General features: G+C 46.9%; 3 protein-coding genes across 13 annotated transcripts in view; 2 read left to right on the forward strand and 1 right to left on the reverse strand.

The window, feature by feature from the left end:
• Nucleotides 1-408, forward strand: part of LOC115076097 (probable cytosolic oligopeptidase A) — a 28469-nt gene extending 28061 nt beyond the window's left edge. The window contains exon 22 of the mRNA XM_029577213.1: nucleotides 29-408. The gene's annotated coding sequence lies outside the window, so the exon portion shown is untranslated. The remainder of the gene's footprint in view (nucleotides 1-28) is intronic.
• Nucleotides 408-13700, reverse strand: BRAT1 (BRCA1 associated ATM activator 1). Of its 3 annotated transcripts, none has more exons than XM_029577539.1 (13): nucleotides 13314-13700; nucleotides 12030-12197; nucleotides 11016-11163; nucleotides 10521-10893; nucleotides 8236-8355; nucleotides 6635-6726; nucleotides 6184-6299; nucleotides 3868-4054; nucleotides 3405-3478; nucleotides 3088-3190; nucleotides 2723-2821; nucleotides 2107-2267; nucleotides 408-1570 (listed from the first exon to the last, which is right to left on the reverse strand). In XM_029577539.1, the coding sequence occupies exons 2-13, from the start codon at nucleotides 12144-12146 to the stop codon at nucleotides 842-844; spliced, it is 2319 nt and encodes a 772-aa protein (XP_029433399.1). In that variant the 5' UTR covers nucleotides 12147-12197; nucleotides 13314-13700; the 3' UTR covers nucleotides 408-841. The 3 variants fall into 3 exon arrangements, with proteins under 3 accessions (XP_029433399.1, XP_029433398.1, XP_029433400.1); XM_029577538.1 differs by having other exon boundaries at nucleotides 12030-12184; nucleotides 13314-13573; XM_029577540.1 differs by lacking the exon at nucleotides 8236-8355 and having other exon boundaries at nucleotides 12030-12184; nucleotides 13314-13573.
• A 294-nt stretch (nucleotides 13701-13994) lies between these two features.
• Nucleotides 13995-18531, forward strand: part of IQCE (IQ motif containing E) — a 33269-nt gene continuing 28732 nt past the window's right edge. For 7 of the 9 annotated variants that reach the window (XM_029577541.1, XM_029577544.1, XM_029577545.1 and 4 more), the window contains exons 1-4: nucleotides 14616-14758; nucleotides 15323-15441; nucleotides 16479-16526; nucleotides 17133-17178. In XM_029577541.1, the coding sequence (XP_029433401.1) occupies nucleotides 15388-15441; nucleotides 16479-16526; nucleotides 17133-17178 (148 nt within the window). In that variant the 5' untranslated portion in view covers nucleotides 14616-14758; nucleotides 15323-15387. Of the gene's footprint in view, nucleotides 14356-14425; nucleotides 14570-14615; nucleotides 14759-15322; nucleotides 15442-16478; nucleotides 16527-17132; nucleotides 17179-18531 lie in introns of those variants that run through there. The other 2 variants (XM_029577543.1, XM_029577542.1) reach the window with 2 other exon arrangements.

The raw sequence follows: 18531 nt of genomic DNA on the forward strand, positions 1-18531 counted from the left end.
TGTGACTCTTTCTTTCTCTGATCTGCAGGGACAGGAAGGCCTTAGAGGAAACCCGTGAACAGCTGCCTCACCCAGTTATTCTGTTTCTTGGTACCATGCACGTTGACTTGTTTTGTATTCTCTCTCATATTTTTCAATAAACAGAAGACAAAAATATTATTGGGAAATAGAAGGAAACCCTACTAAGTAAACTTGAGCTGGTTTTTTTTTTTTCCCCTTCCCACTTTGCATCTGAAAACAAGGTTTACACATCCAGTGTCCTCATGAAAGGCAACCTAACTCCCTCTACACACGGGAGGGGGTGTAAGCAGCTGATCTGGCATCAGCATGGATCAAAGCCTTCTGCCCGTGCCATTCAAGCTATTTAATCATTTGACTTATAATAGCAAAGACCAAATTAGAGCATGAGCCATTCATCCAAAAATAAATTTTAATATAAAAACATACAGCTCAAATGTGTTTCTTTTGCTAGACTTTTACAGGCAATTTATTATATTAGTAAAAATAAATGCAAGATTGTCTCACACAGAGCCTTTTGCTTAGAAATATATCTCACTCTTATTACTCTCACCATTCACTTTTCATTTGTGAAGTTTGCTTAAGTTTAAGCCTATCCATACTAGCACCTGCTTTATCCGATATAAAGCAGAGCGCCAGCGCCCATTTTCTGAATTTTTCCTTGCTGGAAATCAAGACCGGGGTGCTGAGGAGGCTACGGGTTAACAGCAAGAAACTCCAGATTCCAGAGCCCCTTACTGCAGAGCTTTTCAGCCCTTTCCCTTATATTAAAAACAACAGACGACCTGTTTCTTTTTCGCAGGACAGGGGAACCACGGTAAGGTTAATAGCAGTCAGCGCCGTTCTCATCCAAGGTTCCTGCTGTGGCCAGGATATCTTGTAAGAGAGAGCGAGGGCTCTTCTCGACGTGGTCGCTGCTTTTCTCTAGCGCCACCTGCAGTCCACCCAGGTCCAACGCCCCTAAAACAGCCAGGGCCCGGTTTGGCTCCCCGTGAAGAATCGCTGCAAGGGTTTGTTCTTGTTGGGTTTTGCAGCGAGACCTCCAGCTCCTCAGAGTCTCCTCTAGCCAGTCAGTCCCTTGCGACGCCCAGGGTACAGGCCCTGCAATCAAAGCTTCTTTTTCACAGAGCACAGCTTTCAAGGAAATCAAGATACTGCAGGACTTCCGGGCCACGGGCCTATCGCAGTCACACAGAGCATCCAGCAAGAACTCAAAAAGCTTCACCCGGCCAAACCTCCGTAGCCATTCTTGCAGAAAGGAAGCGTCAGAAGTTGAAGGCGAAACTGCAGCATAAGGACACGAACGTGATTCGGGACGTCCGACTGTTCTACTAATAAAAACCTCAGCTAGTTCCAGCCCATGAATCTTGACCTCCCAATCCAAGTCAGAGTTTGCCAATTCAAACACTTTGGAAATCAACCGATCCGTGTCGCCCAACGACTCCAGGTGGCCTTCTCTAAGCCAGGCCGTAAACACTCTGAGCACAGCCCTTCTCGGAAAGCTCTCCGTGTCCTCACCCAGGATTTCCAGGAACCGGGCTCCTAGATTCTGCTAAAAGGAGCAAAGAGAGAAAACAGTGAGGCAAAATTCATAAGTAAAAAAACACGCGCACAAACTCTAAAATCTACTAGCTAACACCACAAGAGGCAAGTCCGGGGTGGACTGGGCTGCTCAAATACTCGTCTGTTGAATAGAAATGCATTGCCTTGTCAATATTATGAAACAAGCTAGGAGTCCTGCATGCCCCATTTTACTCCCGACTCAGGGTGTCATTCCAAGTGCCTTCGCTCTCGCTATAAATTCCTAGAAGCAAACAACAACTGGCCTAATCCCTTTCTCCTACTGTTAAGCAATCAATTATACTTTTGCAAGTACATTTCAAAACAAAAATTCCCCTGAAAGAATTTGCTGGATTTGGACCGAATTCAGCAAAAGGTTTTTCCTCCCCACTTTCAGCAACGCATCAGGACACTGGTTTCTAATCTTTTAAAATAGATTAGGAAATGGGACAAAACAAAACACAAAAAAATGTTTCTTCGTCGATGGAGTAAAAAGTCACAGCTTTTCACGCAAGGTCCGGCGATTACCTGGTGATTATTTATTCTCTCTGGTCCAGGTAAGGTCTGGGCGAGCTGGCCCAGTGCATTTACAGCACTGGCTCGCACATAGCTCTCGGGATCTTTCAGAAGATCCCAGGAGAGCTTGGCTGCTTCGGAGGACTGCAGAATCTGTTTGAATTCATCCTGTTCTGTAAAGATAAAAAAACCACACAGTTTGGAGGTGAACTTTCAACAGCAAAGATAACCGCAGTATGTTAGATGAGGACAAGTCCCACCTCGCCTGTGTAAAAGTAATGGATTTCTCACAGAATAATTACAGGCACACATTGTCTCAGCTTCCGTGTAGTTTTTATAAACCTTATAAAACCGTCCAAAAGCTGTGTGTGTATTATCGGCCAGGTCGCGGTAATCTTTGCCAGGTTCCCTCCCTCTCCCTGGTGACCACACAAGCACCGAGCATACTAAAGTTACTATCGGCGGAATATAAATATTTTAATAAAATAAATTTAGAACCATACTGGTGGGAAACTTTACCCAGATAGGAGAGAACACAGCAGCTCAAAATGAAGCAGGAATTGCCGTCTCCCCCCCAAGTCCCAAAAAAAAAAAAAAAAAATTGTAACTCTCTGTTCTGGCCACCTACCTGGAAAGCACTGCACTAGAGAAGTAAGGAATTCTAAGGCGGTGTCCCGAACCTCCCAACAAGTGCTAGACAGGCGCTTGTGAAGCAGCGGAAATAAATCTGCAAACAGGAGCAAATCAGGAGTCTTCATACAGGAGTTCCAAAAGCAACCATCAGCGCCTCTCAGTGCCCACACGATCCACCTCTGCATCGTAACATGAGCACCGTTTCAATCAGACCCGACGCGCTGCAAACGTAAGCTGCAAACGCGTTTTCTGCATCGTGTTTTTGTTTTTTTTTCTCTAGTGCGCAAGAGGCTAAAATCGCAGCAGTCTTAAAGCAGAAAATCCCTATCATTTCTACAGTCCTAGAAGAGACCTGGTTACCTCTCAGACACCTGTTCCGGGCAAGCAAATGTTCTTGCAGGTTTGACAGTTTGGAGCAGCTCAGGAGCCATTTGAGAGTGGCCTGAAAGGACTTCTTCAGAATCTGCAAGAGGACAGAGCCCGATTTCAGACAGTTAATGACGGACAGCTCTCCGCTGGCTCTCATCGCTACACACGTGTGTGACCGGCCTGCGAAGCGTGTCAGCTGGGCATCGCTTTGAGATGAAAGCCACTCGGGCAGAAAGAACAGCCCTCAACTCACGTGCCTCGCAGGCTGTCAGGGACAGACGTACGGCAGTATTATTAAAAACACTTACTGTAGGGTTACTATCTGGACTCTTCAGGTACACAAGAAGAACGTCAAACGTCTTTGCCAAAGATGCACTGTTGACTGAAATACACAAAGAGAAAATTCCTTTGCTAAGTTTGTTAAAAATTTTGATTGGTGGCTTGAAGTATACAAATAAGATTAAGTTCTGCGTGGCATGATTACTGGAAAGGGCTCCTTACACTGGACGGTTGTTTAATAATGACGTGTCCCCTGTTAAATTAAAGAAGCAAAGGATTGGATTAGCACGTGGCCTCCTCTTCCAGCAGAGGTGCTCTGGTAAAGGAGCACTCAAGGAAGGAGCGTGTTCACATTTGGTAAGCCTGCAGAGGAGAGGTCATCGCACCCAGGTGTATGCTCCATACATCAAATCACAAACTTGTAGTCCTTCCTTCCTCCCCCCCAATAACATTTTCTTGAAGAACGTAAAGAGACAATTTGCTTTCACTTACCAGTCCAACAGGAAAGCGCTCCGAGAACATCTAGAGACAACCTCTGAACTCGAAGCGAGCCAACCAGGAAACTGCTGATCTTGGCTTCCGTGGAAGAAGAGGGGTTTGCTAAGCCAAGGCAAAACTCTAATAGGGTCAGAGTACAGTGCAGCAAGGATTCGGGGGGCAGCTGTACTGGGAGAAGGTCCTGAAAGTCAGAGCAGGGAGGGTATTACAAGCAGCCAGCAAAAGTATCCAATACATTCGCATATCCTGGAAGGGAAGTATCCTTATTTTTTGTGTTTCTTTAAAGCATTTGACCTGTATCCTTTTGACTAGAAAACCGATCCAATTGTGGCATCAACACAATCCCTTCAGTACCCTTCCAGCTCTCGCCCCTGCAGGCAACCGATATAAATCATTGCCACATTTTCTCTTGTCGTGTTCACAAACCAGCACTAGCACACCAAAAACTCCAAGAGACGCCATCTACTAAACCAGGCAGCAACTGAAACTATCCTAGAAGGAAAACAAAGGCGGAGGCCAAAGTTATAAGGATATAATGATAATAGAAGAAAAGCAGAATATGCAAAACAAATCAAATAACCATGCTTTGGGGAAAACCCAACACGGACATGCTGCTTTTTAACTGAAATAAGGTTATTTGATTTGATTTTTGCTGGGAATCTACTTTCATTGTATTATATATGAATACAATTCCAATACATTACATACACAAACATCCATTGGCTTCTGCTGCTTTGGCCTGTGCTTGTCTTGCCTCTGTGCTCTACTCACTACCCTGGAAGGGGCTTAAGCCTCCTAACAGGGATCTTAAAAGGTTTTAAGCGGAGCCTGCAGCCCCTCGTGAAGGGGAGGGATCTGGACAACCAGAGCTACACCCCACGGGCGCACAGACCAAGCACACCAACCCCCGGCTTGGCCGCCTCAACCGGACAGGGTAGAACCACTAGGATTCCAAAAATCAAAAAGAAACCCCCGGGAGGAAGGCTCAAAAGGAAATAATTGCTGAAAAACAGAGAAAAGAAACTGCAGGAGGCAGTGGGGTTTATGATACAGTGTCAACGAAGATTTCCTCTGTCTCCACCTGCTGGCTGGGAGGACTGAAGCCAGGATTCTGGACTCATCCAGGTACGGACAGGGGGAATATCCATTGGCTTCTGCTGCTTTGGCCTGTGCACTACTCGCTACCCTGGAAGGACCTGTAGGCCATGATGGATTTACGATTTTGCTGTTCCTTGGTGCAGCAAACCCTCCCCCTCTTCCCCCCCCCCCCCCTTAAGGTTGGGCAAAAGGGAATAGATGGTCCAAGGCGGCCCCGCGGTATTCTGTGGCAACTCAGTGGTAAAGATTTGAGAAGCCTGAAGGACATGGACAAACATTTCCATCTTTTATTTTACGTTATAAAAATAGCTTTCCAACCTTGCTTGTCTCTGTATATCTTGTTTTCTTTATACTGGATAAGAAATACCTTCAGTACCTGAATATAATCTGCTTTGAAGAGGAGCCGAAAAGTGGAATATAAAAATCAGAAAAGGGAATGTGAACTATCAGTGCGGGGAGGAGATGGTAATGGTAATTTGTTCTATGCCAACTTTCACATATCAAACTGGTGTAGAATTAAAAGAGAGAGAGGAAGGGAGGAGGATCAGGAATGGGGTGAGAGGGCGAGAAGGTAAGAAAACCGGGGTCTGGGGAAGTACTGTGATAAGTGAAGACAAGTGGGGAGGGAGAGGGACGGGGGGGAAGAGCAGGAGAGGGTTGGGATAGATTCCAAGATCTGAGGATGAAGGCAGAGATGCTGGAAGATCCAGGGGACAGAATAAGCTGCTCCCCTTACATCCCCCGTCTCTAACCTCCCAACCAAGCTGGCATATACACACACACACACACACACACTGCCCCCTCCCCCCGCTGAACCCCTCTCCTCGCTCATCCTCCAATGAATCCCCAAACAGCCCCTCCTAACCTTCCCTACATGATTCCTCTTTGCTCTGTCTGCTCTAAGCTCACCCCCCTCTCCTCTTGTCCCTGAACAGGAGACACACAGCTGGATTATAGAGCAGAGCAGCTCTTTTTTTTTTTTTTTGCTCTGCTATGACTGCTCCGGGCTCGCCCCTCTCCTCCTGTTCCCTGCACACTAACCTGGAAGGGAAAGGGCTGCATCAGAAAGCAGAGGGCTGTTTTCTGTTCAGCAAGATACAGCGCCAGCCTGTGCCCAGGCACAAGCCTAGTGTGCCCACTGACAAATCCCAGCCCGCCTGTGTATACTGCAGCTCCGCACTCCCCACTCCTTCCCATCGCCTTGTGCATTACCAGGCACTGGAGGGCGTGAAGGTGGGCCAGAGTCTGGCACAACAAAGCGATGCAGGAGGACTTGACGGAGAGAAGGTTTTCAACCGCTGAGGAATCAGGAACCAGCTCAAGTAGGCCTGGGTGGGAAAACAAATAAAAGACATGGAGAGTCCACGTCCTGGCAACGATAAACAGAACAGCAATGATCTGACATAAAAAACAGTAAAAGAAAACAAACTAAAGCACATGCTCTACCTTCCCTGGCCCCTCACAAATCCAGTAATGGCCAAGATTGCATAGAAGAAGCAGGTCTATCCCAAGGCTATACCCCCTGTGTGTAATGCATGCAAGATCTACATTGCCAGCTGTTCCCCAACACTCAGAATGGGGCTCTCCCTGTCACTCCCTCCCTACACCACCTCCTGTCTTTAGGGCAGGGCACCGTCTCTTCACCCACACTTTCATACTGTACCTGGCTGTTCCGGGCGCACCAAGGCTGCTCTCAGAATACAGTTCAAGGGCTGAAGCAGGACACGAAGGGCCGAGACGGTCACCCCCTGTGGACTTAAGAGCGCGTACACGTTTTAACCAGAAATGCCCGACTCGCTAAATGAAAAGCAAAGTGAACCAAGAATCTAAAAGGGGAGCAAGGCACCAGGAGGATGCCAGTCCTTACGGTTTCCGGGGGTTGAGGTTGAAGCACTTGATGTCACCTGAGCTGTCCTACGTGATTTCAGTACAGCAGTCTGAGCTTAGCTTTCTCCCCCCGTTCTACCCCTCTCACTTCAGTTATCCGCCTTTACCTACATTACACTTCAGTCATCTCACAGCAAAGATTATTCACTTATTAAAAGTTATACACATAAAACACTATCATAGATGTACCAAGTAGCTGCCTTTTGTTTATTAATCTCATTTATTTTCCATGAGATATTTCAGCAAAATTAAAAAAAAACAAAAAACCCACAGAAGTCAGCAGGTAGATCAAGTGATAGAGAGTAGGAGAGATTCTGATTCGAGAATGGGGTATTCTAGCTCCTGGTACCAGCTAGAGAGCTGAGCTGTGCACTGAACTAAAAAGACTACTAACATGTTACGCTGTAAAAGGAGCTTTTGGATTTGAATTCTAGAGGAAACTCTGCTCTTGTGGCAAGAGTGTGCTGTTCTGATGCGCGCCATGCACTTCTGCTGAAAACAGGTAATATTATACACGTTGGTCTGTAATTAGTGGGGGTTAAAAGCAAACCAGCCTAGGGCAGATAGAGGTGGCATAAGCATCACCAGTAGGACAGCTCAACTTCCCAAGTCATTAATCAGCACTGGGTTCATTTATTACAATTTTGTTATGGCTATAAAATAGAACCAGGAACTACAGAGGGCTGGCCTGGTTTCTTTGTTTAACTTATAACCTGCCAAAACAAAAGAATTCTCTAGGCAAGGAGCAGCAGACGCACACGAAAACTGTACATAATCACAGAATGCAGAGCTCTAAACCCCTTCCTGCAATAATTTTACTAACATTTATTCCACGGTAACTTTGGGGTAACTTACTAGCAAAATGATAGAGGGGATGGAACGTCTCCCCTATGAGGAAAGGCTAAGGAGGTTAGGGCTCTTCAGCTTGGAGGTACAGCTGAGGGGAGATATGATAGAGCTTGATAAAGTCATGACTGGAGAGAAAAAGCTAACTGCAAATTGGTTATTTACACTTTCAAAAATAAATAAATAAATAAGACTAGGAGACACTCCATGAAATTATTAAGTAGCACATTTAAAACAAATCGGAGGAAATATATCTTCAGTCAACACGCAACTAAGCTCTGGACTTTATTGCTGGAGGATGTGGTAAAGGCATCTTGCGGAACTGAGTTTAAAAAAAAAAAAAAGGTTTGGACAAATTCCTGGAGGAAACGTCCATCAGATTCCATGCTGCTTCTCTTAGGGATAAGCAATAGCTTTCCCCAAGTCTGTCTACCCCTTGGGATCCTGCCAGGTACTTGTGACCTTGATGGGCCACTGTTGGCAGTTCTTATGTACTAAACACCTAAATTATATAAAACACAAATTTTGTACCAGTTGTGCAACTTCAGAATTCCCACTGATAACGAGCTGGCTTGTAGCGGATCTAAACGCTGCATGGTGCGCGTCAGCAAAACCCAAAGCTCACTTCCGTGATGGCTGAAGACAGGCAACCTGCGAAAGGAGAAAAACAGAATTCTACACCGTTGACTTCCTTTTGGTTTGAAGGATTCCAAAGCACGAAAGACCCTTAAGCAACAGCGTCTGTTTCCACTGAATTTGTGACACGGGGCCGACAGACTTTTTGAGTGCAATCAGTGTGCTGCTTATCAACCTCTATATAAATACATTTGCATAGAAATGATCTGTGACCTCTTTCAAGTCATTGCCCTTTACGCTGCTGCTGTAGTGTTCTCACTAAAAAAAAAAATATTTTGCAGATCGGCCCTGTGGCCGAGTGGCAGTGCTGCAAGCTGCCATGCAGGAGAGCTGGGTTTCGTTTTCAGGCCCAGCTCCCGATGCTGAGGGGGCAAACGTTCACAGCTCCTTGGCAGGGAGAGTCTGGCCAGTGTCACCATTTTGCAAAGGCTAAGCGGGAGCTGTGGTCTGTGCACAGGCCAACTACTGCCACTGCAATGGCTGGACTAGTTGGGAGGGGGGTTATAAAGAGGGGGGAAAAACCATGGGTATTAACAAATAAAGATTTCTTGTAGCCCAACAGAGGCCGATTCTGAAAAAGCTGGAAGCCAAAAACAAAATAAAGGTTGTTTGTTTTTTTTTTACATTCTTTCTGTAATCTGGGTGGACAGTGCTGGAAAAGGACCATGTTCTGGTAGCACATCATGGAGTCCTAGCGAGGAGCTTCTGAAAAATGGAAACTTAGGATAAGATCCTGCGTAATTCTTGAGAGCCAGCCAGCAGGGGGGACTCTCTATCAATTTGTCACAGATTCCTGACGGGCCACGATAGCGTGGACCAGGGCCGATAGCATGGACCAGGACCAGAGGCACTGAGCTTCAAGGGTGACCTCTTTTCTTAATTTTTAAAAATTACCTCTATGGGCACCCGAGAGTCAGGCAGCATCTAGTGGGATTTTACACATCTCGGTGAATAATCTGTATTATCTTGCTCAGGGCAGAAGAATCCCTGTTAGGTGCGGGACTGGGAGAGGCCGGGCCTCCTCAATTATCAATGGATGCACTGGATTTAGCAGCAGCAGGCTTGAGACAGAGGACAGAGGACGCACTTCTCGCGACACTGGTGTTTCTACAAGAACTTCATTCCACATTTATTATTTCACCATAAGCAAAAGTTCTTTCATGGTCTTAAAAATCAAAACGCACAGCAACACCACAGAGTTTATTGCTTTGTGCCAGGAGGTTGGTGCATAAATGTTTCTTTTGTACCCTTGTAAACGCCTAATTCAACTTGAAGGTAATAGATAATATGTTTTTGCTCCTAAACAATTGGAGGTGTTTAGTGATCCTAAGCAGGTCTCTGGAGATAAGAGGCGTGGAAGTCAGGACTAGGATTCTGCCATGGCAGAAGGGGCACGCTGGGCCCAGTTACCTCTCATCTGTTTTTTTTAATTAGGTGTCTTGGTCCCACCAAGTGTTGTGGGCTAATGTGATATGAACTCGATTAATTTGTTTTTGTCTTTGCCTGTTCAGTTTTCTATGCAGTAATTGCTTTTCTGGGACTCATATATGTATTTCGTTAAATGCAGTATAAATTAAAAAAAAATTTTTTTTTAAAGCAGCCAGGATTCCTTATAACAATTAGATTAGGAGATTAGGTATCAGCCTTCCCTGATACCTAATCTCCGCCTTGGACTGTTTTTTTTGCTAACTGCCGTCCCTGATACCTAATCTCCGCCTTGGACTGTTTTTTGCTAACTGCCGTGCCCCTTCCCGTCTCTTCCCTGCCCCCCTGCATATGAAGTTTCTCTACCGTTTTAGCCCATATTGCTCTATGTACAGCCCTTGAGCGAAGTTAATGTACCCGTTGTACCAGTTTGGGCCAAGTCCCGTTACCTCCACATTGGCATCGCCTACGAGCGAAGTTTTCTACTGTCCTTTTTATCCATTGTTATCTATTGTTCTTGTTTTCCATTGTTATCTTGTTCCATGTATAGCCCATGAGCAATGTTCTATGTACAGCTCATGAGCAAAGTTTTTCCGTTCACTGTAAACCGAGGTGATTTGTATCTCATACAAGAACCCCGGTATATAAAACCCAATAAATAAATAAATAACAAGGAGGTAGGTCAGTTTGGCTGGGATGGTTCCACTGCTAAGCTCCCGCTTCTTCTTTAAAAATTTGCCTTGGGATGTTTTTACCTGGCCATAGAAAGGAAGAGTTCCACTAGCAGAGGCACTTCACAGACAGGTTCCTGCTCCAGGAGAGACACCACTGGTTGTGCGAGGTTTGACCAGAGGATTTCAGTCCAGGCATCATGGCAGTTCCCAAACACCATGATCACTGCTTTCAAGGCCGGCGCCACCCGAGATGGAACGTTGGATCCCAGGGACCTCTCCAGATGCGCTACGATGCGCTGGGCACACACAGGCCAATCAGAGTCTGCGCTGCCGAGCGGCTGCCGCACAGCAGACTGGACAGAAAAGACCAGGAGGTGCACTATGAGTTTATTGGCAGCAGAGGTGACGAACAAGCTGGTGTCTCCCTGCAGAGTTAAGATTAAATCCAAGGATCCTGGAGGGCCAATCAGAAAATAAAATGGAGTTTAAGGGAGGATTCTGACACTAGTTCTGTTTTACTGCATTACACACACACAAGTCCTGCAGCAGCTCCAGCAAATAAAGCAAACTACTCACCACAATCGCACAGGAACTGGATGGCATGCACATGCTGTGCCATGCTGTGCACACCCTGGATCCAGCCGCTTCGCACTGTGGCATCGTCCCATAATGCACTGGTAGAAAGCTTCTTGCCAAAGAGAGACAGTAGCAGCAGCTCTTCTCTCTGCCCCAAAATACAGAGGAGAGGGAAATGCTTACTGTGTCTGAATTAAAATAAACTTGTGCATGCGCAAAGTGCATGTCTTTTGGGGCAACAGCTTGCGAAAAAGGAATAGGATGATAAAGCTCTCTTAAAAAAAAACAACTTCCGAGTTGTGTTCTTTTTGCAATGCAAAACAACTTGTGGGACTCTGAAATTCCTGAGTGAAATTTAACCAATGGATGCACAAATCAGATATAAGCTAATTATGGGTTTGTGTCTTTGGGATTTGTAGTTCAGAAATTTCTTGCAAATTGGATTGTGGGAGGAAAAAAAAAAAAAAATCAAGTCACCCTTATTTTGCCAGAGGCACTGTCTTACTGAAAAGGAATCAGATTAGAAAAAAATTAAAATATTTAAGTTTAAAACTAAAACCTAAAAATGTAAAAGCTTTAAGTAGGGTTTGTTTGGGGGTTTTTTTAAATAACTGTAGACATACAAAACTCCCTGCAACATAAATGATCATGGTCTCTCGAATGATTCCTGCACAGATGCTGCTTACATTAAAGGAATTTGCATTAGTAAATGTTAACTTTCTGTATCTATGTGCATAGTCTTCTTACTGATTAGGACCTTTCGGTTATCTCTTGAAGTCCCAACTTTCATAGAGTAACAGATTAACAACCCAATGGTCTATCCAGTCTGCCTGCCCTCTCTGAATATTGACTTCTTAATTTTTTTTTTATGCACAGCTTCTAGACAGCTGGAAGTAGATACCAAGCTGGAATTTTGTGTTTTTTTGTCTTGCAGAATGCAGCTTCCGCAATAACTCAAGTTGCATTTCTAGCTCCTGCAGACAATGACGCGGGTTCTGCCCTCACTCTGCTTACCGAGAGCCGCTGGAAGCCACTTTCAGAGGCTGCAAACAGTCCCGCCAGCCGAAGGATGAAGGCCAGGAGGCTGGGATTGGGCTCCTCCAGTCTCAGCCCCTGGAGAATAAGGTCCATCAGGCAGGGGTTTTCCTGCAGGAGCAACGTGCCAGAGCCTAGGAACAGAACCTGCAGTTAGGGGCCGGATGTACTGAAGGGTCTCTCTTGTTTTGGACCTATTGTGCATTTAGGAACAGGACCTGCAGTTAGGGGCCGGATGAACTGAAGGGTCTCTCTTGTTTTGGACCTATTGTGCATTTAGGAACAGGACCTGCAGTTAGGGGCCGGATGTACTGAAGGGTCTCTCTTGTTTTGGACCTATTGTGCATTTAGGAACAGAACCTGCAGTTAGGGGCCGGATGTACTGAAGGGTCTTTCTTGTTTTGGACCTATTGTGCATTTAGGAACAGAACCTGCAGTTAAGGACCGGATGTACTGAAGGGTCTTTCTTGTTTTGGACCTATTGTGCATTTAGGAACAGAACCTGCAGTTAGGGGCCGGATGTACTGAAGGGTCTCTCTTGTTTTGGACGTTATTGTGCATTTAGGAACAGAACCTGCAGTTAGGGGCCGGATGTACTGAAGGGTCTCTCTTGTTTTGGACGTTATTGTGCATTTAGGAACAGAACCTGCAGTTAGGGGCCGGATGTACTGAAGGGTCTCTCTTGTTTTGGACGTATTGTGCATTTAGGAACAGAACCTGCAGTTAAGGGCCGGATGTACTGAAGGGTCTTTCTTGTTTTGGACCTATTGTGCATTTAGGAACAGGACCTGCAGTTAGGGGCCGGATGTACTGAAGGGTCTTTCTTGTTTTGGACCTATTGTGCATTTAGGAACAGAACCTGCAGTTAGGGGCCGGATGTACTGAAGGGTCTTTCTTGTTTTGGACCTATTGTGCATTTAGGAACAGAACCTGCAGTTAGGGGCCGGATGTACTGAAGGGTCTCTCTTGTTTTGGACCTATTGTGCATTTAGGAACAGGACCTGCAGTTAGGGGCCGGATGCACAGATGGGTCTTTCATGTTTTGGGGTCTGAATCACCAAGGCACCTTCTGGTCCATTTTATGTGCTGCTGTGCATTTAGCTCGGGCCTGTTCCTTGGTAGCTCACGGCGAGTTCCAGTCCGGTCCGGGCAGCACCGATTGAAGAAGGAGCTTCGGGAGAACGCTCCGGTCCAGATACAGCAGGGAAAGGAAAACACCCGCAAGCAGAACCGCACAATAATCTAACGCGGCTCGGGCCTTACCTGCCTGCGCGAGGGCCCGGAACCAGTCCAGCAGCTTCTCCAGGCAGGTGTCGTCCGAGAGCGGCTGCCCGGGGTCGGCCAGCACGGCACAGACCGGCGGCAGCAGCCGCGCGCACTCGCCGTCCATGGCGGCCGCGGGGGGCGGAAGTGCGGCCTCCCTCCCCTATCGGGAGGGGGGGAGCGCTCAGAGTTAACCCCTTTGTTGCCCGGAGGCAGAGAGGGCTTTACAGCTATGGCTGCTGTAGGGCTATTCCGCTCAAACGCACCGTGCACAGGCAATGCCTCGCGGTCCTTGGTTAGGTCATGGGTGGGGAGGGTTTCAAGCTTAATTGTATTTATAAAAAAAAAAAGTCCAAGGGAAAACAGTTTGCGAGAGCCACCCAAAGGAACTTTATAGGCTGTACAACACCCAAGGCTGCTGCAGAAATAAAGAAAGCAAAGCGAGGAGCCAAGCCTGTCGTTTATCTTCCAAAAACGACATGGGTGTTGACTTTTCGGGACATTTACTGATTGATTTTGTTTATTTAGGGTCTTCTCTTGGCAATTGGGATGCTGTGAGCAAAAACTGTTGGTTAGGTTGTTCTGGGAGCACTTTGAGCCGGGATGGGATGGGATCCGCCATGGATCCGCCAGGGCTCCTCGCTCTTGAGGCCATGGCACCTTGTGCAAAAAGGTCCCATTGATCCCTGCAGCTCAGGGGCAGAGTAGGGAAGTCAGACTGGGAGAACGACTAACATCCCCCCCGGGATTAGCGGGGCTGGGCAAGCTTTAACTTGTCCCCTAACTGAAGCCTGTTCCCCGTTTCCCCCACCCCGCTCCTTAGAGATACATATTCTCCACGCATAGAAATGCTGCTTGCATCTACAGTCTGCCCTCCTTTCCTCCGAGCAGCAGGAGCTAAGTGGCAAGGGGGGCCACAGAAGGGCCTGGAATGGCTCGGGTGCCACGGACAGGGTGGCTCTGCTATTAGGCAGAGTAGGCAAATGCCCTGCCGTGTGCGTCACCCCTTTCCCATCAGCTCTGCTGGGCTGCACCATGTTGGGTAAGGCTTGGGGGGAGTTCGGTGCTGGGCTGCACCATGCTGGGTAAGGAGAGGGGGGGGGAGTTCGGTGCTGGCCATAGTGGAGGTGACTGGTGAAGCCCGCGGCGGCCGGGTCCGAGGCTGCCCCTCTGCTGGTGTCCGGCCGATTCATTTAATTGCATAAACCGCCTGTACCAAGCTTGTTATCCAGGCGGGAACAGAATGCGAACTCCGGGTAAGGGGGCGGTCGTCCTGCCTGCGCCGGCTGTGGAACTCCGGGTTAGCGGCGGCTTGGCCCGGCCCGGGGCCCTGCTTCGGTTGCTAGGGACTCGCGGGGAAGCCTTGGGAGAGGGAATTCGCCTGCAGCCACGGAGGGGACGGAGCTGCGCCTCGCCCTTCCCTCGGGGAGCGTCTCCGCCTGCAGGTCCGGCTTCCCCCCCCCCCCGGGAGGTCAGGGGTGCAGGGGGCGCGGGCGTTCACGGGCTGCGCTGGAAAGGTCTTGCCCTTGCGGGTGGAGTCAGACGATCGTGGGGGAGCTGAGGCTCTGAGACCCGGTGCCCCCCCCCCCCCAGCAGGGGGCTGGTTGCTTCTCTCCGGCCTTTAAATCGAAATAGCGGGGCCCGATTTCCCAAGCACGGTCGGGTCAGCCAGAGCTGAAAGGGGAAACGCGGGTCCTACCCCCTGCCGTGTTTTGTATTGACAAAGAATGGAAGCTCCCAAAGGCCGCATGCGAGGGGCGCGACCGGCACGGAGGCAGCCCCGCTCGCCTCTAACCTGTACAGCTCATGGGGGCAGGGGTCGGGCCATGAGTCAGGCTACAGGGAGAGCGCGCTGATGTGCTGGGGGGGGGGCTCATCCTGAGATAAGCGCCGCATTGACTCCTGAGACGTTTATCTGTCAGGAATCAGTCCGGCTGGATTGCAATCTAGAGTAGACGGAAACCGTGAAATGCAGTTCAAATTGTGCTTTTTTTTTTTTTTTTTTACAGGTGGACGCTGCAGTTCCAGCCCTCGGCTTCTCTGATCAGCATTGCCAAGTGATCACGGTGTGGCGATGTCCTGGGCAGCCAGTGAAACTGGAACGGAAATTGAGGAGCTGGAGGAACTGGTAAGAAAACAGCAATTGTGTAAATATTGACCCATATGAATATCATCCATAGGAAAATGCACTGCACAATGAAACATCAGATATAACGGAGTTAGCTGCATCTTTTATGCCCTTTAGGTGCTTTGCTTTTATGTAGGTTGAGACTGATGAAGGTGTTAGCCGATCAGGAGGAAAGAATTTGCAAAGGCATAAAACATGGTTTTATGCATAGCCCCTTCATGTATGTGTGTAAAATTGCACTCAGAACACTGTTGTATTACGTGTGTACTTTTGTTTGCATACTAAAGTAGGTATTCTGGGATGGAGTTGAGGAAGAATCAGGATTTTATGCACCTACTTTTAACATTTTCCAAAGGATGTCTGTAAATCTACTTGCACAAGGTTACACCAGCCCTCAAACAGGCAATATCATGCTTGCATGCGCCAGGTTCCACACACCCATGAATTGTCAAAATTTGGGCTAAAGGCCACAATTTTCAGCTGAATGCATGTCACTGAAAATTACCCTTTGTATGTGCAACCTTCTTATTTCTATAAGAGATCTTGCTTGATGTCCCAACAGGTACAGTAAACATGGTGATTATGTCTATGAGTGCTGAATTATCGTGTAACCATTAAAATATGAATACTACCAAGAGACCCTCTTATGTTGATACAAGTGGTTCAGCGCTCTGAAATTCATTACTTCCTTATAGTCCCTGTACTTATTGATAGCGAACAAGAATACTTACATACATCACTGGCGCTTTCATTTATAATTCAGGTTTAGTTAAGTTTTGTTTTTTTTAGCTGGGCAAGTTTAGGGGCTAGCAGAAGCAATGGGATAATGAGTCTATCCTCTTTCATGTCTTACGTGACTTCTTGTAAACGTTTTCAGAATTGAAAGGGTCCAGGAAAATATTTATTAAAGATGGAGACGGTCGGAGCACAGTGACTATTGTTACACTTGTTAATAGGAACATATTTACTTTCCCTTGTTGTGTGTCTTTAAAAATCGCTTAATATTTAAAGTTACATTGTAAATATTTTTTCTTCAGGGAGATGATGGCCTGTCTGCGATTACATATGAATCTGACATAGAGAAGGTTAGTTTTGTTACTTGTCTGTCAAATAAGCTTGGACTCTTTAATCAGAAATGTCCTTGATACAGTCCAGATGGTAGGTTCATCCCCCAGTATTTCAGAACACTGCTGAAAGTGGATGCCAATTTTGCAAAAGTCCAGAGAAACTCTGTCTCCTTCCATAGGTATTACCCAGAGCCCTTATTGTTTGGGTATGGGGAGGAGGGAAATAATTTTCAATATTTTAATATATTGTGCTCACCTTTTCCTTCAGCTATTGCTGTCCCAATACATTTATATTCTTGGGTTACTGACCCCATTCCTCTTTTAATGGAGCTTAGCCCTTATGAAAGTGTGGCTAGTCAAGATAGGTTTGGTGAAATTTGACTTCTGTCTAGGTTCTCTGCTCAGTAGTATTCTTGCCAATTGCTTATTCTTTTCATTTAATTTCTTTCCTTCTGGAAATGTCTCTAATGTGTAATTGTCAGGCAGTAGAAACTGAATATAATCACAGATGATACCTACAAGGCCCATGTCATGAACCCATTGAGATGTCAGAGGGGGAGGAGAGGTTTGTAATTTGTAATTCAGGAAAAAAATGTTACATCTCTCTTTTTTTTTTTTTTCTAGAAGCAGCAGAAGAAGAAAATGACTCATAAACCTTCCCGATCACCAAGTAAGTTTTATTAAAGGGATATCTCGATTGAGATCAAATGTCGGTATAAATAAAGGGGAAAGCATTTGGATCAAAGCCATACCCTGGGTACTAGGTCTCTCAGGTGTTTTGATATTTTCAGATATCATCTTTGTCAAAGCTGTGGAATTTTTAAAGAGCAGTGCAATAGGGACAGGAAGGAGGCCACCTTAGTTTTTGGGACCATCAAATTCCTATGATGCAATGCAGGTGATGTTACTACAGCTGGAGGAGACATACATGAATGTTATGTACAGTAAGAGAGCACTTTAAAGGCTGTAGTTTGAATGCAATAACCGGCATAAAAAAATCCTTTCAGCATTGAGAAGGTAGGGCTAAAGTCTGTGTATAACTTGTACATGCAGGCTTTAGCCAGCATTTTCAAAGTGAATTTATGTGCATCAGATTGCTTTGAAAATCCTGGGGTAATTGGCCTGGTATGTGCACAAAGTTACACCTTTTCTTTCCCAGCATGTAGTCAGATGGACTCAGGACCAATGAGTTATGCTCCCCTGCCAGCAGATGGAGACGGAGTCAGATTTCAAAGCTGACGTCACCCTAGATACACCCCCGCAGTGACCTCAGCCCTTCAGTATTTCTCCGTCTCCAGCAGATGGTGGATGGTACCTCTCCCTATGGGGATTGCTGTACATTTTGGAAGGAGAAATTCTACATTTAAATTGGAGAAAAAAATTGAGCCCCCACTCTCCTGCGGTGATACACAAAGGTCCCTCTCTCAGTTGAGAATTCCTGAGGTAATTTCCGAGATCCCTCAGAGGTGTGCCTTTGTCCGATTCCCGGTGTGGGCTTTGCTGCTTAAGCAGCTGAAAGGCAGCCAAGCGCAGCAGTAATGGCCAAAGCCCTCTCCCCCACAGCTGGAGACTGTCTCTGTACTCAGCCTCCTTGCTCAGCGCACCGTACCGACGTCGTTCCCGATCCCGTTGGGGTAAGGGGAAGTGGGCTTCCGAGCTGATTGAGCAGCCCCCTGGTGGGCTAGTCCCCGCTTTAGGCTTGCTCGGCACACCGCTTAGCAGGCCGTGGTGGCGCCATCTTGTGTGTGTCATTGTTTGTGCCGTATTACCCTCCGTAGAACGTCTGTACACGCAGTGCATCGACTCTGCGCATGCTCTATGTGCATAATATCACACACTTACCTACGCACACAACCTACTAAGTGAAGAATACAGGTAAAGTCAGGCACACAGGCTGTGCGTGTGCCTCGCCACCTCCCGCCTAGGTGCCCAAAATCTGTGCGCATAAAATTTTAAGCGCAAGCAAACAGAACACAGAGTTACTGCCGCCAGTGGCTCCAGCAGCCAAGAAACATAAGCGCCT

The sequence above is a fragment of the Rhinatrema bivittatum genome, chromosome 14 (assembly GCF_901001135.1).
Source record: "Rhinatrema bivittatum chromosome 14, aRhiBiv1.1, whole genome shotgun sequence".
In the NCBI taxonomy this organism is placed as follows: domain Eukaryota; kingdom Metazoa; phylum Chordata; class Amphibia; order Gymnophiona; family Rhinatrematidae; genus Rhinatrema; species Rhinatrema bivittatum.